We start from the raw sequence: 23,656 nt of genomic DNA, 5'->3' as shown, positions 1-23,656 counted from the left end.
CTGTGGAACCCTGGGCAAGTAACTTAACATCTCAGCACTCAAGTAACTCACTAAGACAATAAGTTTCAGAGAAGGTACTGACTTGAATTGGGGAAGGGAATTTCCTCATCTGGAAGTTCCCTATGCCAGTAAAATCACAGGTCCAGTTCCTATCCCTACTGTGAATGCAGATAACCTATACCTATAGTGACTATACTTCCTAGTTTCCAACCGTCACCAAACTTTAAAAAAAGCAATGTAGATGGTAAATTTTAGAAGGCACATTCTATATTTACTTTCCAAAAGAAAGTGGGTTTTTAAATTTATTTATTAGGCATCTTTATTGATAAGGTTATTATATAGTGCACATTCCAATTATACATTTTAAGCTCCTGTATTATAAAAATAATGGACATAGGATGTAAAACCTACCACATGAAAATTACATTTTTCTGAACCTTAAAATTAAATATGAGAAAAACACAGCATATTTATGAAAATAAATTTGCAGATAAATTAACTCTTTTATTATTTAAGTTTTTTAATAGCCTCTTTCAAGATTGCCAAAAACTTAAATTTTAATTGTGTGACTCATTTTAAGAAAATACACTTTTAACAAGGCTTTACAAAAGGAATATCTATTGTCTGAGTATGTGTCCTGATTCAAAGTTTAGAACGTACTTGTGACAGAAGTAAATGTCAAGGAATGTAATGGATTAAAAACCAGGGAACTAGCAGGGGAGGTAATGAGAATTATCAGCCAAAAAAAATTCACAAAAAGGAAAACATTGATTTATAAACTCATAACATTTTAGACTTGAAAAGAGCTTTAAGATAAATATTTATTTAATGAGAATTTCTAAAGCAAATAATTTGTATTGAGTCACTGTTTATATCTCCAAATTTTGCCCATAGAAGGAAGAATGTTATTTGAATCTTTAGAGAGTAATAAATAAGCTGGTATTTTTTATTTAGTGAAATGGTTCTTAAAACATAAGCCCCAAATTTCATGGAAACAAATTTTAACCAAGCCACTCTTCTATCCTATCTGTATCATCTTACCTGTCTGCCTTTTAAGAGTGTTAGGAGGAATCCTTCACTTTTCTTATTCCTAAGTCTTGAGTTCTTTATCCAAAAATAAAGCAGATAAGACTTTAATTTATACTTCCAAAATATTCATTTTACATTCAGTGGACTTTGCAGGGCTAATATTTGTCTTATTCCAAGACAGAGGTTAGTGACTTCTTAACCATGAAAGCCAACATTGAAACTCAGTAATACCGAAGAGAAGGAAATATGGGAAAGGAAAAGAGGAAGAGGAGGGAGGGGTGAAGAAAGGAGGAGAAAGAAGGAGGAAAAAAAACAAAGATGCCTCTAGTGAAGAATGGTAGAAATAAAATGCTTAGCAGAGTGCCTGGCACATAATAGACACTCTATAAATGCTCATTCCCATCTACTTCCCTTCCCTCTTCCCCCTTTCCATTCAGAAATTTAAAGTTCCTATTCTATTGGTATTTTTCAGATGCAATATATCTCTAAATTCCTCTTCTCTGATAACCAATTAGTTATTTAAGAGTTTTAGGGGTGATTGGCATTATATTTCCTGAATGGTTTTATTTAGGATTATTATCAACAAGTGATTCAGAGAGACAATAATGGAGCACAGTGGATAAAGAGCCAAACCTTGAGTCAAGAGGACTAGTGTTCAATATGGCCTCAGATACTTCCTAGCTATGTGCCCTGGGCACATATGTGCCTATTAAAAAATTAAACTAAAAAAAAGCAATTTAGATGGTAAATTTGGCAAGGCACATTCTATATTTACTAAATATAAATTTTGAGCATATTTATAAAGATTGGGAAATAAACATGAGAATGTATGCTCTATCCTTTTAGCCTGCAACTGTAACCCCTTGGGGAGTATACCATTCTCCATCTGTGATGTAGTTACTGGACGATGCCTGTGCCAACCGTTTGTTACCGGACCCCACTGTGAAAAATGCCTCGTATGTATTTTTATAGAAAAGATTTTCTTCTGGTTTCTTTTATTGCCAACTATATGTATTTCTACCTTAACTGATAGAATAGAAGAATCTTCTCTATATTCTACACCTGCTCGCTTCTTAGCTGTTGTTTTTATTTATTGTGTGCCACTGGAATTGATTGTTTTTGTAGTTGAGATTTTTTTCTTTTCATATAAAAATATACTAAAAATTGCTTCTAACACCTTTTCAGTAAGCTACAGTGGTCTTCTTGTGACAGAATGGGTCGGTCTTCTTAGAAGGGAGAGTAGAATGATGGGATGGTGTGTGTATGGGGGTGGAGTGAGGAGATGGAGATCAATCATGAAAGGAAGGGAGAAAAATAATAATTCTACTGAAGAATTTACCTTTGCATCAGAAAGTGCTGGTGTGGAAGTCATCATGTCAAGTCACTCAGATCAGGAGTTCCCAGTTTTCCAGAATGAGTCAAATAGAAAAATCAGTTTGGAGAGGAAATACTGACCTTCCCCCTTGCCAGCCTTATAACTACCTCTTTAATAGCTATAAGGCTATAATATAATTCTATTAATATATTCATTATTAATATATAATATGACAATATTAATAATAATGCAATCTTCTATGTTCCTGACTTTTGAAATGGCACAATCCCCCTGCAAATTCAATACAATTTTTATTTATAAAATGTACATCTGAGTAGTTCCAACAACTTTACCAAGTAAGTACAAGTGTATATCAAAATAAAAGGAATAAAAGACATTTTTCAAGACATAATATAATATGCAACTTTTTTTTGCTTATTCTTCCAACTTGACAGCCCACCATTACTATTCAGAGATAAAAAATAAGAGCTTAATCCCCAAAAAGGAATCGTGACCTTAATGTGTCTGAAGAAATTTGGTTGATAAATAAAAAAATTTATGCCAATTTGGAAAGTTTTGTTTTAAATTTTGAAGTGGAATCACACTTTTTAACAAGAAAACAATTCATGAAAATAAATTTTATATGAACAAGCCAAGTTTGACATATTTTCTTACTCTCAAAACTCATGAAAAACATTTGCTATGGCTATATTTGTAAACTGTAGAATTCAAAATTCAAGAAATTTGGAGCTAGAATTAGAGATCATCTTTCTTGGAAGTTCTCAACCATTATTTTGTGTCAGGGACCACTTGGGAAGACTAATGAAGTCTTTGTAACTCTTCTCATAATATTGTTTTTAATGCAGAATATGTAATACATAGACTACTTTTATGCAGAATATATAACATGTAGACTTACAAAATAAATCAAAATTATATTGAAATAGTCATCAAATTTATTTTTAATTATGGATTCCAGGTTAAGAACCTATCATTTAATCCAATGTTGTCATTTTATAGAAGATGAAACTGAAATCCAGAGAAGAGAAATAAAGTGTATTATAGTAGAAAAAGAGTTGGATTTGAGGTCTAAGGACTTCAGTCCAATCCTGTATCTGCTAATACCTGTGTATTCAAGTGTGTTCAAGGAGGACTAGCACCTCTGGTGTCAGGGCTTGTGAGCCTTTCTTGGGGCAATTTATTATTCACTTTTGGTGTCCACATGGTACTTCAAGAAGCTGTAGCCTAAGCAGCAATAACACCCCAGTAAACCATCTCAGTTGATGAGTTAGATCAGGTTGAGGGTAACTGATGGACCACATACCTTTCTGTGGGTTAGGGGGATGTCTACCTGAAGCATATGAAGAATCCTTCCCCCCATGGAATGAGTGGATGAAAACAATTTGTTCCAACAGCCATGGAGGGAGCTGAAGCGGGATTTGTGAAGCGCCTAGAGTCTGATCAAACATCAGAGACACTGAGGTCATCCACTGCATCCAGGGCCATCATCAGTCATCCTAATTTTTGTCCTGACACTGGACTTCAGTGACACAGGAAGAGAGAGTGAGACTGACAATTTTTTGCAACTCTATCTCACTTAAATCCAACTCATGCACAAGTCAAAACATCACCCCATAACATCATTAGTCCTCTTCAAAAATGAAGGATAAACAACAATGTGTAATTTCAAGCAAATCACTAGACTTCTCTAGGCTTCAGTTTGATCATCTATAAAATTAAATCTGTAAATATTTATATATTTATATAAATTTTATATCTGCATATAAATGTATAAATCTATAAAATTAGGAAATTGGATTTAGTCTATAAGATCCTTTAGAGATAGACAGGAAATGTGACTGCTTTGTTATAGAGAATTCCCCATCAAGAAAATTCCTTCTTGTCCATGCAACTTGGCAACTTTTCTGAAACTTAGAGTTAGTCTTCTAAATCACTGAGTGACTGGGTGATTAGCTAAACATCACGCAACTGGTATGTATCACAGATAAGCCTTCTTGGCTCCAAGGGTAGCTCTATAATCCATCATACCATCTACCCCTCATAAGGTCCTGTAAAACTCTAAATTTATGATCCTATGGTACCAAATGGTATCAAAGTCACACAGAGAAATAGCAGAATCAGAATACAAGTTCGGGTCTTTGAATTCCAAATCCACTGCTCTCTCTACTCCCCCAAATTACCCAAATAAAGATATTGAAGATACTTGATTTTTCTTACATATCATTTTTCTTTTAAAAAATTTTTTGTTTCATGAATTTGATAGACATCAACAAATGTGAATAAACAAATATGAATATTTTCATACACAATGAAGAATAGAAATGGTGATCATTAGATATGCCTTGACCTTAAAAATATTATATACCTATATTTATATGATTTCCCAAAAGTCTTAGTAATGTCTTGAGCCTTTTGGAGCACCCTATTTAGAATATATAATATTTATTTTGTTATATATTACAACAAATATGTTCTCTATAATATATAAAATAACTCCAAAATTCTTATTAAGCTTAAATATATAAAAATACATACATTATGACAAAACATGATAGCAACATGATGTTATATTTTACTCATAGCATATTATATGAGGTGTCCTAAAAGTCTTCGTGCAGTTTGAATTCTCTCTTTTATTCTAATGCCAAGTGCTAGGGATAGGAAAATGTGTCAGCACAGGCTAAAAATGCTCAAAAAATGTACAGTTGTACCATATATGCAGCTTTTTGACACTGCTTGGCTTTTTTGTGCTTCCTGACAGAATTGTAATGACTTTTACATGATAATCCATAATAATGAATATTTGCATACTCCAAGTCATCCGTGTATGATTTTTCATTCTAGGATGGATACTGGGGTCTTGAAAGTCACCAACATGGTTGTTCTCCTTGTGACTGTGATGTTGGGGGTGCTTACAGCAACCTGTAAGTTATTGAAATGGATGGTGGTATATTTCATCCTATTTCTCACACATGTTCCCACATAAAAATGGTCTTTGTGTAGACTATTCAAACAGTCCTCTAGTTTTGAATGAATCATTGTATTCCAGTAAAGGAAATAGTGAATTGCGCTAGTTAAATTGATTGATTCATTATTTTCAGTTGTCTAGTAAACAATTGTACTGACTACATGTTGGTCAGAAGTTGATTGTGATGTTGGCCAAAAATTGTTAATGCTACTCCAAACATTCCATGAAAATAATTAAATATGAGCTTCCCTATATTACAGGTAAAGAAACTGAGGCACAGGAAAGAGACCAAGAGAGTGTCCCAGAGCCATGGAACAAGTACAAGTTTTTCTTTTCATTCAAGACCTGTTCCATCAAGTTCTATAGCTTCTACCCACCATCCTGTATATTCACTGTCTCTCGTAAATACTGTCAATGAGCAGTTTCTTTTTCTTCCTTGCCGAATGTATTAGGTGCTCCCCACATGATGGGCAATGTGAATGCCGCCCTCACGTTATTGGTCATCAGTGCACAGAACCAGAGCCTGGCTATTTCTTTGTGCCTTTGGATTTCTATATATATGAAGCTGAGGATGCTGTGCCCATCCCTGGATCTGCACCTTTGGTCTGTACTTTATTCTTCCCATTGGACTGAATGTTAGTAAATACACATACACCTACCTACACACTAAACCCTTTTCCAAGTATATAGAATAGAATGTGTTTGTTCCAAAATGGAGGTTTATTGGGAATCCATTGAAGCCTAAAAATTAAAAATTACTTTTATTCAATTAAATATTTATTAAAACTAGATTTAAGGATGTATTAGATAATTTGCCTGTTCCCTGCAATCAAGCCCATTCTCATAGATGGACAAAACCATATTATAGGATGCTAATAATAAAATCCTAAATTTTGTTTTTAAATGCTAATGTTATTAAATGCTAAAGAAATTCAGAAAGAGAGATGAATGGAGAGTGGGTTATTGATGAAGGTGATGGTCCTTGAACAAAGATTTGAAAGCTGTATAGGATTTGGATAAGCAAAGAACCATAGAGAATTTTCAGTCAGGTCACAAACCAAACAGTTTCTCAGAGTTGTTTCATGGGTTTTTTAAAAAACGATATCTTTTTTTTAACCCTCACCTTCTGTCTTAGAATTGATAATAAGTATTGGTTCCAAAGCAAAAAAGTAGAAATGGCTGGCAATTGGCATTAAGAAGCTTGCCCAGGACCACACAGCCAGGAAGTATCTGAGGGCAGATTTGAACTCTGGTCCTCCTGACTCCAAGCCACCTATCTGCCCCACAAACTATGTCTTCCCACATTATACAGTGTATCTCAAAAATCTTAGTGTAGTTTTAAGTTCTCATAATTTTAATAACCTAAAACTACATTAAGACTTTAGAAACACTATGTATTTCAAAAGATCAGTGTTCTCATCAATGGGCATTCCCTCCCTTGGTTCAGATTACAACCTATCTATTGCTGCCCATCCTAGCAAATCTTACTTATTTGCCCCATAGACTCTCGACATCGATTATGATGGAAGGCATTTTCTTGGTTTGGGGTTGGGATTTTTTTTTCATTTTATGAGAATAGTGTGAAATGTAGGTTATGTACTGATTTGGAGTCAGGGTACCTGGGTCCTCTGGGCAAGTCACTTAAGCCTATTTGCCTCAGTTTGCCTCAGTTGGAGAAGGAATTAGGAAATCATTCTAGTATCTTTATAACTTTGTGACTACACAAATGTGATCTATTCTAGGAAATCATTTGTGATATCCTGTCCACACCCATTTAATGCTTTTTAAAAGAATATCCCTTCATCATAATAAGGCATTGTCATAATAATATAGAAAATTTAAGATCATACCATATGGGTTAACATTTGTTTATGTCTTCTTCCTGAGATTTGTTTTATTTGGTAAAATCACCATCTTTGATCATTTCTATTCTTTTTAAAGGGGGTAGCTAGGAGACACAGTGGATTCTAGAATATCACACCTGGAGTCAAGATTCATCTTCCCAAGTTTAAATCTGGCCTCAGGACAAGTTACTAGCTATGTGACCCTGGGAAAGTCACTTAACCTGGTTTTCCTCAGTTTCCTCATCTGTAAATTAGCTGGAGAAGGACCTGGCAAATCCCTACAGTATCTTTGCCAAGAAAACCCCAAATGGGGTTATGAAGAGTCAGACACAATTGAAAAACAACTAAACAACAAGAACAATTCTTTTTTGTGATAACTTGAAAATCCCTCATTACTTTCAAAATTGTGTCATGTCTGATACAGATACCTTCTATACTTACTCAATCAGATATAACTGATGACTTCATCTTCTTCAGTTCCCTCTTCCATTTCTTCAGTTACTGCATCAGGTACTAAAATAATATAGTCCAAATGTGGAGCCACTATCATGACTGATGAGAATAGATTATTATGTAAATATCACTAAATCTGTCCTGTTTTGTGCCTATTTGTTGTCCTTAATTCAGTGTCATATTTAAATTTTTTTGGGATGATTTAATTTAGGAGAGTCTCACACCAAGCTTTCTCTCAACTTTTTCCCCTTTAACTATAATGTGAGGCAATGTTATTCATAATCTTCCAACTTTTTACTTGATAGTGCATTGTAAATGAGTTCAGACACTACATAATCATCAGTCTTGGATTCCACGTTTCTGTATTTGCCAAAGAAATTGTGTTTGCTGGGTGAAGTAGTTTCCAGGCTTTTTCAGACTCTTCATTGTGGCAGCTTTTTGGCATCCATAAAAACTTTTCAAAGGAATGTTGATAGAGTCTATGTCATCCCCCTTTTCCACTTCTGGCTTTTCCAAATTGACAACTTATTTTAAAAGTTTGGCATAGAACCATACTATAAAACCACATTTTCCAAGATTAGTCTGGGAGAATGCTTTGTAATCACTGATTCTATAAAGTAGCATACATGTGATCTCTACCTCTAACACATTAAAAGTGATATAGATGCTTCCTAACTTGATTGGGTTCTCTTTTGCCTATTTTCACATTAAAGACATCAGGTAAGATGTCAAAGATTATGTTGATTTCCCTTTGAGGATCATGTCACGTTCTTCATAGGAATTCTCTTCTTGATCTTCTGCCATGAATGTTGTTGACATATAAGCTGCTATTATCTTCAAGGTGGTCTGTTTACTTATAATTATCATAAGCTCTTCAAAGTCTCTATTTATTTAAACCAAGCATACTATAAGAGGATGTTTCTTATCACCTTTGGGGGTACAATAAAACTCCCCCCCAACAACTCCTATATTGATCTCTCTAAGGAAAGATAGTAATTTTCCTATTTAACTACAATTTTGAATTTCATCTACTTACATTGCTAATATCATTACAGTGCTAATATCAATTTGAATGTGGTTCATTTCCTCCAGTAGACTGGGAAAGCATTTTTTATTGGAAAAAAAGAAATTAAAAGTAACATTTATAGATATCTTAAGAACTATTTGCTTCTAAACACACTCTGTCCCACCTTTCAATCACTCTTCTAACATCATTGCAGAAATGAGTTCTGATTTCTGTTTTTTTCCATTTAATGGATCTTAAGGTTAAAAAAATATCATTGCCTGGTAGCTAGCTAATATTCTATCACCAGTATTCATAATGGAAGAATTAACCAATCAAAATAAAAACTCTTAAATACTTATCATCTGCCAGCCACTGTGATAAGTCCAAAGAAAAAGCATAATGAGTCTCTGCCCTGAAGCAGTTTATGTTCTAATAAGAAAGACAACATATATAGCTCAGTACATACAAAATAAATACAGAACAGATGGAAAGTAATCAATCACTTAATCAGTTGATAATTATTTATTAAGCATCTACTAGATATGATCTAAGTTCAAATTCAGCCTCAGATACTTGTCATGTAACACTGGCCATGTCATTTAACTTCTCTTTGCCTCAGTTTCCTTTTCCCTAAAAGTAGGATAATAATAGCACCTACCTCTCAAGATTGTTGTGGAGATCAAATGAAATAATAATTATAAAGCACTTAGCACAGCACCGGACATAGTAGGTATGTTATATAAATGTTAGCTATTTTATTATTGTTGTGGTTATTATGCCAGGCATTGGATTGGCATTGGAGATAAAAATACAAAAAAATGAAACAATCCCTGCTCACAATTAGCTTACATTCTAATGAGAGAGAAGTACATATAAAAATATGTACAACACAAATAAAAAAGTTAAATAAAAAATACCTTATAAGGTTTGGCATTAGTTGGTGGGAAGCCTGACCCAAAAAACTGTCAGGATTTATGGTATAGCTTTCAAGAACTCAAAGTCATTTTCCTGCCATGATGAACTTGAGACAAACTTTTGAAGTTATCCATATAAGCCTTCAATGATTAAACTGTTTATTTTCTCTTTTCAGATATTAGCGACAGCCTTACCCCAGTGTGAAATATATTTCCAGAACCAAGGAGGTGATTTCACAATTGACAGTGGAAATATAGTATTGGAGAAGAATAAAAAACAAAGTTCACAGAAACAGAATGAAGTAAATCACATTTTCATTATTATCACATTCATTTTGTCATTATGAATTGAGACTACAAAAAAAAAAGAGGAACTAAAGTTAAAAATTGTTTCATTCTGTAAATATATATAAATAACTTGCTACTTTTAAGAATATCAGGTATTGCACAGAACTAGAAAAATAATGGGTATAACAGGATTTACAGGCACAATCTTTGGAGAGACAGTCACAGTCAAGGAGAATAAATGCCAAAGCTACTAATTTTTCAATAAGAGAATATAAAGAACCATGGCATGGTTCTTCTTTTGGCTAATTGGAAAGGAAATGCAACAATTTGGTTTATACTTAAAAATTTATTACCCAATTTTTGATATTGAAAAACATTTCATTGTAGTTGGTCAATGCTGGGGACTCCATAGTCTCCATAACCTAAGGTTGTATCACTCTCTCAAATAGACCATTGATCTCTAAGTCAGTTTCCAATCCTCTCCTTTTATTTGAGACTGGGTACCACTCGTACCTATTCCTGATGTTGATGAGCACAGAAGCTTTGACCTTCTCTTTTCCTAGGTGGGTTCACCCTTCCTTAGAGAGCCCAGTAGCCACCACCTATCTCCCCACCCTCCCAGTTGCTTACTATATTGGAGCCAAAATCAATACAGTTTTAATCCTACTATGATTCAGGATTCCTAAACTCAAGTTTTCTACCAGTCACAGCCTCCAGGAAGCCAAGATGGCAGGCATGCATCACCACACCTGGCAGTTTTTCAATCTCTGAGGATTTGGGGTAGGATGGGAGGTGCTCTTGCTTTCATTAGCCCTCAAGACCCTCTAGCTATGAATGTTCCTGTAAGTCCACATTGCCTTGGGACCTAGAAGACCCCATGCAGGTAGGCCAATTATGAGGCCACCAAGGATTCAGTCCTACTAGATGGTAACCAGGAAGAACCAAGGAGGTCCCTTTCAGTCCTTGATTTTCTCTGGGAACAATAAAATAAAATGGATGTTCCAAAGATTACACAAAAGAATGTGCTAGTAAGTCATTCCACATGGATTTCCATATTGTCATGTATAGAGTGTAGAAGAGCAGACGAAATTACATATGGTCATGGGAATGTGCTCTCTATTTCCTTCTCTTCTGTTATTTTGGCCAGAATCCCGGCCAAAGTTTGAGAACACAGATCATTATTATGAAACCTGCTAGATTCATCATGAGCAGGATGTTTAAGTTAAAAGTAGTTCTCAGTGGGAATGCTTTTAAACTGATCATTCCATGACCAAGCTGTATTTTCAACCCATTTGGAATCCCATAAACTATTTCCAAGCTATAACAGTTTACCCAGCATTTAAATTGAGTTTGAGTATATGGGCCTAGGCTCCTGTCATAGAAGAAAGCATGCTGAACTTAGAGCTAGCAGGATTTGAACCTTGGTTCAAATTCCAACCGCAACAAATCTCTGACCTTCTAGAGTTTCCCAATCCATAAAATGAGAGGACCCTTCAAGGTCCCTTTTAGCACAATCATGATCCTGTGATTCTAGGAAAGACTTTTTTCAAACCTCTTTCTTTCTGTGGGCTATAAGCATAATTGTCTGTATATATATATATATGTCTCCCTCTTTCTAGGTCCCTGTGACTCTTGGCTCTAAGTCTTTGGATCAGACTGTCATCAGAGAGCCTATTCCTGGGAAGCCTGTTACATGGACAGGGCCTGGATTCACCCAGGTTCTCAGTGGGACCAGCTTGAGATTCACTATCAACAACATTCCTTTTGCAATGGGCTATGCAATTGTAATCCGCTATGAGCCTCAGGTATCAATTAACTTTGCTCTCATGATGAAAGCTGCTATGGAAGTATTCTCTAAGTACTTTTAATTCAGATTTATGGTGAAAACTTGGGCAACTGGATACTATTACAAAGCCAAGAGAGTGTTTAAAAATATTAAAAATAAAACAGGAAGTTGCAAATTTACTTTGTTTCAAAGAGAAACTAAAATAAAAATGTTATCTTTAAAGCACAAGGCTATTAATTAAATGGTCATTTTAATGTCTGAATAAGAGCATTTTAAGGATTAAAGAGATTTACCTTCCTCTGACTTTTCATCCGGTAATTAGATGAACCCACATATACATAGATGAAGCTTATATATATGGATTTAGACCACTGAAAGAGATAAGAAAGACACTTGTACCTTGATTTTTGCTTAACCATCATATGGAATAGAATAAAGGGAGGCTATCAAAACTTTTCCTTTCTTTATCACAACATATAAGGCAAACCTTACCCATCCTTTTAAAGCTATTCTCCTTGACTTTTCATAAATTTCCCTGTATCCCATATTCAATATGAAAGAAAACAAATTCTGAAGTTATTCATACATATCCACATAAGAAATAAAAGTTTAATTTCAAGGAAAAGATAGAATTCTTTTTTTAACCAAATAAATCCTAATACCCCTCAATAAGCTTCTCACAAGTTTGAAGCCCCAGTTCTATTTTTTAAATGCAACTTGTTTCCATTTAAAATCTTCCTATCTTTTTTGTTTTAAAGTTGTCTTTACAATGTTGTTATTATGTAAACTGTCCTTTAAGTTCTTCCCCTTTAAGAGGCCGAGGGTCTCCTGGCTGTCCCACAGGGCTGGTCCATAGGAAGTGGCCCAGGTAGGCCTCACAGCACACATGTTCGGCCATGGAGCTGGGTGCCGACTGCTTTGAACAGAAGCTACCAATGCTGGAGAAGCTCATTCTGGCCTCAAACTTTCTGGGTTTGGATATAGAATTTACAGGCTATTTTTGAAAAATGGGGTTCCCAAGAAATGGGCCACTTATGATAACCTGAGGGAATGTTTTCTCTATGGATTGATGTTGAAGATACCCCAGAGCAGGTAAACACAGATCCCCCCTGAGGGACAAGCCTACACCCAGAACAAGGTCACCCAAGCAGGGGTCCAATAAGGACCATCTATGGTTGAATGGCTGTCCTTGAGTTCAGCTTCCTTTATGTTCCCCTGAAATGATAGTCCTCTTATGTGACTGTGGTTATTTAAATAAAGATGAATTTAATAACAAGTTTAGATTGGGAGGTATTAGGAAAGAGGGAGTTGGGATTTCCCTAGATTGGGTTTGAGTCTCTAGCACAAAAATATCACATTATATTTATATATCATGGTTTGTTCATCCATTCCCCAATTACTGGGTACTCCCTTTATTCCTAGTTTTTACTACCACAGAAAAAGAACTACTATAAACATTTTTGTACATATCACTTCTTTTGCTCTTTCTGTGATCTCTTTGGGGTTTAGTCCTAATAGTGGTATTGTTGGATCAGGGCAAGATTATTTGCATAAAATCAGACCTTAAAGTGCATGCTATGAATTAGAATGGAAAACACTTGAATTCTTTAGGTTGTAATTAGGCTCACACTGACCTATGAATGTTGTCATTTCTATCATAGCTTGATTGGAGATAGTATCACTCATGATATTCAAGATTAAGGTCTGCACTTTTCCATCTCTCCTAAACCCCCAAGACTCTCCAGATAAATTACTCAGACTATTTAACCACTACAAAGAACAGATTCTAAGTCAATAGAACTAGTGGATGAAGCACATAGTTTCAGGCTGCTTTTCGTAATAGCTGGATCAATTTACAGCCCCACCAAGAATGTATTAATGTATTAATTTTCCCACAGTGCTACCAACATTTATCATTTTTCCTTTCTTTTTGTCAATCTGATAGGCATAGGATAGAATCTCAAAGTTGTTTGATTTTGTATTTCTCTACTTTCTTAGTGACTTGGAGCATTTTTATAATGTATATATATATATATATGTATATATATATATATATCTTAAATGGCTTTCCTTAAGAACTGCCATACAGTTAGTACCATACTGATTTACAACTCTGCTCACAACCACCCTCATTGTTGCAGCTGGAACTTACACTCTGGTTATCCTGAAATGCCAAACATGCTTATCTTTCCATAATATCTCAAAATAACCAAAGGACTTCAATTAATTTTTGAGCTGGCAAATGCATAAGAAAGCCTTCCCAAGATGATAAATGTATGTATCTGTCCATAGACTAGACATATCTCTACCAGCTTTGTAAGTAGCCCCAATTTGTACAGCTTCCAGAATGAGATGGATTAGCCTATGTTTGCACCATATCTTTTGACCATTCTAAAGAGCCTTCCAAATTATGACTCTGCTCCCCCATCCAGAGGATGTTGTCAAGAACTGTTTTTGTCTTGGGAAGGACAGTTAAGACTAAAATGGTTAGGAGTAAGTATCAAGCTTTTCCAGGTCTTAAGCACAGCTCCAGCCAATAAAAATGTGCCCTCCTCTCTATTTCACAGTTCAAATGAGCTACTGGTGACCAATTTGGTTCCATGTCTTTATTAATGTTATTAATATCAAATGTCATGTCCATTAATGCCATATGCTTGATAGAATTCTTCCCCCTCTCAAATATAACCCTTTGTTTGTTGAACATTTAGTCTCCAGCTGACTGGGCAGCTCGTGTAGTGATTAACCCTTCTGGAACTCCAAGAAGTGAACATTGCAGATACAAAGCATTCCCACAAGAGCCTCAGACTCTGGCTTTACCAGCTTCTGGAAGGTAGGAATATCAGCCTTTCTTACATCTCCCAGATTTACATATTAGTGGCATGCGAAAAAGTTTAAGTGGGAGTCGCATTGAAATGTGAGAAATCAAAATATGATTAGGATGAAAAAATGCTAATTTAGTTTTTATGCCCCATATTCATCTCCAAATAATTTAAGGTGAAAAGTTGAAATCAGTGATTCTATCCCATCAGGTACTTTTAGCAGAGCCATTACAACAAGTAGAATACAGAATGAAAATACTTGTTCCATCTTATTCCCCTAAGAATGGAAAAATAAGCTTGTTTTGATTCTTTATGGCAGAGTTGTGACTAAGGCAGAGCAACTGGAACTTTGTCCCAAGGCGATAAAATGTTGAGGGCTCTGATAACACTTGCAGATCTTCTGCTGTATAGAACCAGCTGAAAAGAGTAAAAATAAGCTGCCATATTCTCATTATTTTCCCTACCACTGGTTGCACATCCAGCCTGTGCCTTCCCTGTTCCAAATTTACCACACACATTGTCCTTCCCAGCAACAACCTCATGGTACCCCTTCCTCCCTCGACTGATTTGCCTAGACATTAAAAAGTTTAGTTAAGCTTCTGTCTAGATGACAGTACCACATAGCAACATATTAGATGTGCTACTAATACATTAGTTTCCAACATACTAACACTTGGAACATTTCAGAGATATCGGCCATGGAAAATCAGAATAAGGTGATTTTATAATCCACTGTAATTCAGATGCACTAGAATAGATGTGGCATCAGTCCAAGTCCAATACACGTTAGCCATCTCCTTCATCATAGGGAGAGAACACAGCCAGGAGGACACTTAGGATTATGGGTAACCGATTTCAAAATTTTCTGTGAGAACAATCCCTTCTGCCTTTTAAAGGTAGAAAAATTACATCAATGGAAATGCCATTAAATATCTACTTTTAGAACTTTTAGAAATGGATTTTAATTTAAGCATAACTAGCTTCTTAGAGTCTTATATTTTGTTGCTATTGTCATTCAGACATTTTTCAGTAATGTACAACTTTTCATGACCCCATGGGGTTTTCTTGGCAAAGATACTGAAGTGCTTTGCCATTTCCTTCCCTAGCTCATTTTACATATAAGGAAACTGAGGTAAATAGGGTTAAGTGACTTGCGTTGACTCACATAACTAGTAAGCATCTGAGGCCAGAATTGAACTTAAGAAAATGAATCTTCCTGACTCCAGGATTGGCGTTCTATCCACTGATTCACCTAGCTCTGTTTTGCACATAGTAGGTGCTTAATAAATACTAGTCAGATGAATAAGTAACAAATGAATGAATGACAATTTTATATAGCAATAATCAGGGATGCCAGTCCCTGATCTATGGTTTTATTAATTTTTACATAGAACTGCACTGCTTGCCACACCAGTCTGCCTACAACCAGAAATACAGTATTCTATAGATGTTCATTTTTCTCAGTCATTTACTATGGATTCCCTGGCTCATGGACATATTTTGATTGATTCGGTAAGTGATTATCTGAATGATGTTTCCTTTGAACTTGATTCTACCTCTAAGTTTCCTTTCAAAATATCTGGAGAGAAGATTTTGCATCACATAAATTTAAATTTTAAATTCATAAATGTATAATTAAAATTAAATACAAATTTAAAGCAATTATTGTCTAGAATTTTGATGTGACACATTATTATAAGATTTGTCATAGGCAGGTCTCATCTTGTATCCCTATCAAAAGAATTTCCTTATTTTAATCCCAACTATTTTAACATCATAGAATGTAAAAATATTCTAATTATAAGGGGTTTTTACATATAGTATGGTATGTGGTGTGGCACTTGAATCTGGGGTGGGGAGAGGAACTAGAAATACTTTCCTGACTTTCCTATGCCTAATCTTGGGTGCCACAGAGAAGTCAATAGAGCCTTGTAGAAAGAACACTACAGAGACATAATTATAAATTTAGAGCTGAAAGAGATCTTAGAGGTAATAAGATAGAACAACATCAGTAGTAAATAGTAGAGCAAAGATGCAATTAGCCCCTGTCATAGGGCTCTGAAATTAGAACAGGAAAATATCTCCAAAGTCACATTTCCTATATTTTTGTAGTATAAGAAATGCTTTCAGAAAAACCTAAAAAACTTACATGAACTGATGCAAAGTGAAGTGCACAGAACCAGGAGAACAGTGTTCACCAGAATAGCAATATTGTATGAGGAACAACTGTGAATGACTTAGATATACTCAGCAATACAATGATGCAAAATAATCTCCAAGGACTCATGATGAAAAATTCCATCTGCCTCTAGAGAAAGAACTGATGGGATCTAAATATACAGGCCAAAACTGGTCTATTTCATTTTATTTCTTCACTTTTTTTTTTTTGGTTTTTGTTTGTTTGAGTTCTCTTCCACAAAATGACCAATATAGGAAATATTTTATATGTTTTTTTAAATAGTCACAAATTCCAATAATATTTTTAAGATGATGAAACTGAGTCCCAGAGAAGTTAAATAACTTGTCTGAGTTTGCAAAGGTGCTAAGTAACAAAGACTAGATTCAAATTCATGTTCTCTGATTCCAATTGAAATGCTGTCTCTCCTATAGCATGCTGGCTCACAGATGCAAGATCTAGTCCTGGTTCTAACAGTTTTTGTGTAGATGATATTAAGCAAGTTCTTTTCCCCTAAGCCTCAGTTTCCCCATCTATAAAATAAAGAGAATGCGCTAGATAATCTCTAAGATAGCTGCCAATTCTCACTCTTCCTTATTATTTGACTCCTTTGCAGAAGAGCTTTAAATGGAATTCTGTTGACAAAATGGGAGTGGGAGGATAGAATAGAAAGTAAGAAGACTAGTCTAGCATATCTAATTTAGAAGATGTCTATTTATGGGGGAAATAGGAAATGACAGAATTCAGAATCTAGATATATTACACACCAAAAAAGTTTAAATCTTCTTCCTTACCTCCTTCGATTCCTCCTCCCTATCATTTATATGGCACTTTAAAGTTTGCAAAGCATTTTATACATCTTATTTCATTTAATCCTCAAAATAACTCTGAGGTAGATGCCATTATTAGCTCATTAGAAAATAAAAATAGCAATCATGAGCAAACTAAGACTGATGGAAGTTCAGTGACATAACTAGTAAATTTCTTAAGCAATATTCTTTGTGACTGAGCCCAGCACTCTATCTACCTACTGCACCATCTAGCTGCCTTACATACTTCTCTAAGACTAGTCCTTGGCAAGTATCTGGCCATTAGCCATAAAGTTTACACTTGTTATTTGTCAGTAGGCTAGTTTTATATGCTTTGCTATAAAAATGTGTTTAGTGTCCACAAAGTGTTTTAGAACATAAAATTGTCATCTCTTCATAAATCAAGAGATGGACTTGATGAAATTGTAAAGCTACAAACCTGAAACCTGAAAGTCATTAGAAAAAGCATATTGTGGCCATATAGAATAGGAAGATTGAATAGGACTTTGATGCCATTTAATCCAGATGGTATTGTAAATCAATCAGTAATTTATTAATGGCTGCTATGTGCCAGGCACTGTGGTGAATCTAAATAAAATATGAGGCTCATTCATTTTGTAAATTATCTGTTTAAAAAAAACAATTCTTAAACCTTGACAAGGTTCTTTTTCTCATCCTTTTCTTATTTCATCAATCAATCATTGTGTCAGGCACAGTGCTTAGGCAATAGAAACTTTCCTTTTTTCTAATTAATTTTTTCAATGAACAAAAATCTATTTTTCTCCCTCTTACCCCCTCCTCCAACATTAAAAAAATTAATTAACCAAAAAAACCCTCTGTAATAAATATGATTGGTCAAGCCAAACAAATTCTAGCATTAGGATGATTTTTAAAAAGTTAAAAAGTTTAATTAGCACCCCAAGTATATTATCTCTCTGCAGGAGATGGGTAGGGTACTTTATATCATAGGTCCAAAATCATAATTTATATTGATCAGAGTTCTTAAATATTTCAAGGTTGTTTGTCTTTAATGCCGGTATTATTGTATAAATAGTTCTCTAGGTTCTGCTCACTTCACTCTGCATCAAAACAAACAAGTCTTTCCAGGTTTCTAATAGTACAATAGTATTCTATTACATCCACATACCATATAGTTATTTCCCAATTTCCCATTTCCCAATCAAAGAATTCCTCTTTCATTTCCAGCTCTTTGCCATCACAAAAAAGCCGTTATAAATATATAGATTCTATTCTTCTTTCTTTGATCTCTTTGGGGCATAGACCAAGGAGTAGTAGGATTGCTGAATCAAAGAATATAAACAATTTGTAACTTTGGGGGATCTAATTTCAAAGTGGCTAGACCAGTTTTCTCTCACTTGAGATTATCTTTAAAAGACTGCTAACTCCTGGAGGCTAGCACCTTATTTATCTTTATATATTCCTCTAAGTTTAGAAATTCTGTACCTAATATAGACTTAAAAACCCTTTTGTTGTGAATATATAAATAAATGGATGAATGAATGAATCAGTCAGGATAGGAGGGACTTTAAAAGCCATCTATTCTAATCCATGACTGAGCACCTTTCACATAAATTGGCATCCAATCTTTGTTTAAAAATTTAAAGTAAGGAAAACCTCATTGCCTCCTGGGTTTGACCTTCCATTACATATTTAGACAGTTGGATGAATGCTATTTCCCCCCACTGTCAGGTATCGTGTGTTGAAAGGAATTTGATTTAATATTGCCCTAAGAAAACATTATTTGGACATTAAATGTACTAGAGAAAAAGGTTATATAATATATCCCAAAGCCAAAACTAAAATTATGTTTAATTTCCCAAGTTACTTCTTCCCACTATTAGCACAGATCACCAAGAGATGATAAAGTTATAATTATTTTGGTACTTCAAAAACCTGTGATTTCACTGGTGTGTGTACTCCCTTCTGTGTAGTCGAAAAGGCACTGGATTTAGAATGGGAGGAACTGGATTCAAATCCTATTTCTGCTACTAATATTATATTGAGCAAGTTATTTAACCTCCCTTGATCTCAGTTTATTCATCCATAAATTGAGGAGTTTGAATTAGATGATCTCAGAGTTCCCTTTGAGATCTAAAGCTATGATTTCCTGACCCAGCACACAGCACACTTTTCCTACCACCTAGTAAAAGGCCATGGTGAATTTCTGTGCCTTGAAATAGAAGGCATCAACTGGCACACATGTCCTTTCCAGCTTAATAAGACCTGTCAGACTTTTAATGACACTATTTTATCCTTTAGAAAACCAGAATAATCTCCACATAATGATGAGATATCATGGAACCCACTGATAGAAATTAGAGAACCATACTCTTATCTTCATGTCAATTTTATTTCCCTCCCACATCAAAAAAAAAAATCCATACTACTAAATTATTCTTATCCTTGCATTCATCATGATCCTTAGTACATTTTCTTACATAAAAATGTATATCCAGTTTACCATGATCTTTTATTGTTAGAATTGATTCTAAGATTTTTTTCTTCTTTTGTCTACCACCTTCTCTCATGATTTATATTTCATCAAATTGGGGTCTGGTTTATGGGCTTACTTCCTAAATTGTTCTTTATACTAGTGTCTTTCCAAAAATCTAATTATAATAGCTCTCACAGACTCTTGGGGGCAGTTAGGATAGAGAATCAGTTCTAGAAATGGAAGGTCCAGGGTTTGAATCTGACCTCCTAGACATATGATCCTGGGCAAGTCACTTAACCCCTTTTCCTAGTCCTTATCACTCTTCTGCTTTGAACCAATACACAGAATTGACTCTAAGATGGAAGGTGATAAGGGTTTAAAAAAAAAATCCTACTAAGTTTCAGAGGATTTGATGTTCTAATTGGTGCAGGAAACATGCATACCAATGAAATTACATATCCTTGAAGCATTGATAAGTTTCAGATTGACTGCGTTATACATAATTGGGCAAATATTGTAGAAGTGGTCAGCTTGAAGTAGTAAAAAGAGCTGTACCAAAGTCAAATAAGATACTCATAGGATTAATAGAAACTAGAACAAGAAATTATGGAATGTTTTTAATTATGTTATAATTTTTTTTTAATATCAAAAGCTTGGCCTTATTCCCCAAATGGATTCAGTAGAGAATTTCTGTGATAAACATTTAGATGAATACCAACTAAACAACTGTATTGAAATTGCTTCCAAACCGGGACCTCATATTTTGTCTGACTGGTGTGAAAGACTTATCATTAGTATATCAGCGAGGCTACACAATGGGGCAGTTGGTAAGTACTTGTTAGATTCAACTTCGATGATATTGTTATCTTGGTGTGTGCTTTTCAGAAAGTGAGAGCAGAGGGAATTTCTGTAGCAACAACTCCAAATATCTAAAAAAGGCACAAATCCAATCTATTCACTTAACATCCCAAGAGTAGTTTGTCTATGTTGTGTACCGTAGTAGATTACGCTAACCAAGCTACAGATCTCCAGCTTCTCTAGAGATGAGAAATGAGAACATACTTATCCGAAAATGTGACCCAAGCTGTTCTTTCCTAGCCTCCCCATCCCTTCCCATCCTAGGACAGGCAGTATCGAGGCTCTCAGCCAAATGAGGAAAAATCTGAGCTGACACCAATACCCCCACACTCCACAGTGACCACCCAGGGAGAGATCTTTGAACAAACACCCCAAGTACCACCACCTTCCCCCACTGTGCCTTCTCTCCAGCCTTTCCCAGACTCCTCTAATATTTACTCTATTTCTTCACCAAGTCCTCAATCATCTCATTTCCTCACCTCCATGGCCAATCTCTATATACACTCAAACCCCTCAAATACCAATGTCCTTTCTACCATCCTGGTCCCAAAGTGCCCAAGAAGAGATGAAAAAGCAATAATTCATTCCCTCCCTCAGCTGTTTCTTCAGCAGCCTTGAAGGAAGCATCCCATCACACTATGCCCAGTTCATGTCTTCCAACATCCCAGGCTCATAATATAATATTCCAAGTGTGTATAAATTTGTCCTAAATTATTCTTTGGTAAGAATATTTAATCCTGCCCTCATGGGTGTATTTTCTTTGATTTGTAAGCTGTTGGTGCTAAAAGGAACCTTAGAGATGATCTAATCTATTCTCTCATTTTAAAGTGAGAAAAATGAGACCTAGGGCTGTTAAAGGACTTCCTCGTGGTCATGGTTATATTAATGTCATGTTAACTGATAGAGTCAAGACAAGAACCTATGTCTCCTAACTTCTAAATGGGTATTCTTTCTATTACAGTGCGCTATCTCTGCGTACCTCTATATTGGTCCTTGGGCATAGAGGGAAAAGTTGAAGAAAGGAAACTGAATGGGTTTAATATAGACTAATTAGACCAGATTGTTTCCCCCAAGAGGGAAGGAGGATATGTATGTAGATCAAAAAAGCTAGAATGATTGATGAGTCCTTGAGTTTTGCCCCAGAAAACAAAGGAATTCTACCAGCTCTGTTTTTAATCTGTTCTGCTCACAATTGTTTTTTAAGGTATCTGGGATCTCCCTTCAGTAAAAGTCTTGAAGGCTCTGTGATAAATTGTTAGGGAAAGTGCAAAGGTAAGGTACAAGTTGAACTAGAAAGTTCTGAGATTCTGATTTCAAATATCCCTTGAGGAAATTAAGTACAGGAACAATTTTTTCAGAAAAGTAAAAAACAAAAATAAAACCTTATATTCCACATGATAGCCAATTAACTAAAACAGTTCTAATTTAGTAAGCCTTTATTAAACACTTTTAAAATCCAAAACATTTTTTCTAAATTAACAAATGGATATTTCCCCCTCTATTAATCCTTTCCATTCTTTGGAGTCATGACCACTGGTGTGCCTCATTCTGAGTTTTAACTATGATTCTATAGTTAAATATTAAATATTAATTTTTAATTAAATTTAATTAAATTTAATTAAATTTAATTTCTATCATAATTATATATTAAATTTTAATTAAATTATTAACCATTAAAATAAATCTATATAATAATTTATATTATAATAAATTCTTCTTAAAATAATAAATTTTTATCTAATTGTGTCAATCATACTTCATTGACTTCAATGAGTAGTCATTCTGCCACAGATTTCCAACAATTATGTTTCACTGTATCATTCAAATATTTGGTGTAGGCACTGAATTTGGGCAAAGGGCTTGGATTTTAACCCCAATTGGACCACTTACTACTTATATCACCTTGGATAAATCATGTAGACTCTTTGGGTCTCAATCTCTTCCTCTTTTAACTAAGGAATCTTAACTAGACTGTTTCTGTTTCATTCCAGCTCTAAATCTTTGTTCCTATGATCCTACTTTCTGCTCTATTCATTGACATCCCATGTGTTGACTAAGTGATCCTAGCCCACCAACAGGCAGCAAGAAGACAGATCAGGATCACCTGCTGCCATTGCAGGCAGCCATGACCTTTGCTCCTCCCTAACCAGTCCACATTGCATTGTTGACTAGTTCCCATCAAATTCATAATACCTCTTAGACAGAATTTTGACCCCATATCCCTACCATTTAGTGTGTATAACCCAGAGCCCTATTCCACACGAACCCTTGAGCCTACCCTACAGTGTTTGATGTTCAAAACCTTCCATTACCTGCTCCTCCTTTTCTACTTTGAACTCTACAGCCCTCCTCTTACTCTGTGATCCAGTAACATTGGCCTCTTTGCTATTTTTTTGCATAAGACACTCCATTTCCAGACGCCAGGAATTTTCACTGGCTGTCCCCCATGCCTGGAATGTTCTCCCTCCTCATCTGTGCCTCCTGACTTCCTTGGCTTCAGTTAAGTCCCAGTTAAAATCTCCCTTTCTGCACAAAGCCTTTTCCAATCCTCCTTAATGCTAATGTCTTCGATTTATTTCCAGTTTATTCTATACATAGCTTCTTTGTACATAGTTGTTTGCTTGTCCACTTCCCTCTTAGACTGTGAGACCTTTGGGAGTGAGGGCTGCTTTTTTTCTTTCTTTGTATCCTAGTGTTTATCACAATGCCTGACACATAGTAGGGGCTTAATCATCTTTAGGAAATTGTGTGGCAAAGATGAAGGGATTAATAAATGTATTTTTTGTATCCCATTTAGTTTATCTCCATGCTCTAGTAACCATATATGTCAATTTGAGCATTTGGGTATACTAAATACTGCTTCAGTGCTAATGAATTGGCTGCATTCCAGCACCTCATTATCAGGGAGCTTATAC

At 35.1% G+C, this 23,656-nt stretch overlaps 1 protein-coding gene across 3 annotated transcripts in view; it reads left to right on the top strand.

Moving 5' to 3' along the window:
* LAMB4 (laminin subunit beta 4) overlaps positions 1-23,656 on the top strand; it is a 135,431-nt gene that overhangs the window by 43,631 nt on the left and 68,144 nt on the right. For all 3 annotated transcript variants that reach the window (XM_056799527.1, XM_056799525.1, XM_056799526.1), the window contains exons 12-19: positions 1,876-1,985; positions 5,210-5,289; positions 5,786-5,936; positions 9,727-9,852; positions 11,458-11,643; positions 14,333-14,454; positions 15,835-15,955; positions 20,536-20,710. In XM_056799527.1, coding sequence (XP_056655505.1) covers positions 1,876-1,985; positions 5,210-5,289; positions 5,786-5,936; positions 9,727-9,852; positions 11,458-11,643; positions 14,333-14,454; positions 15,835-15,955; positions 20,536-20,710 — 1,071 coding nt within the window. The remainder of the gene's footprint in view (positions 1-1,875; positions 1,986-5,209; positions 5,290-5,785; positions 5,937-9,726; positions 9,853-11,457; positions 11,644-14,332; positions 14,455-15,834; positions 15,956-20,535; positions 20,711-23,656) is intronic.

This window comes from Monodelphis domestica, chromosome 5, assembly GCF_027887165.1.
Source record: "Monodelphis domestica isolate mMonDom1 chromosome 5, mMonDom1.pri, whole genome shotgun sequence".
Taxonomy (NCBI): Eukaryota; Metazoa; Chordata; class Mammalia; order Didelphimorphia; family Didelphidae; genus Monodelphis; species Monodelphis domestica.
This window is presented reverse-complemented; position numbering and strand designations above follow the sequence as displayed.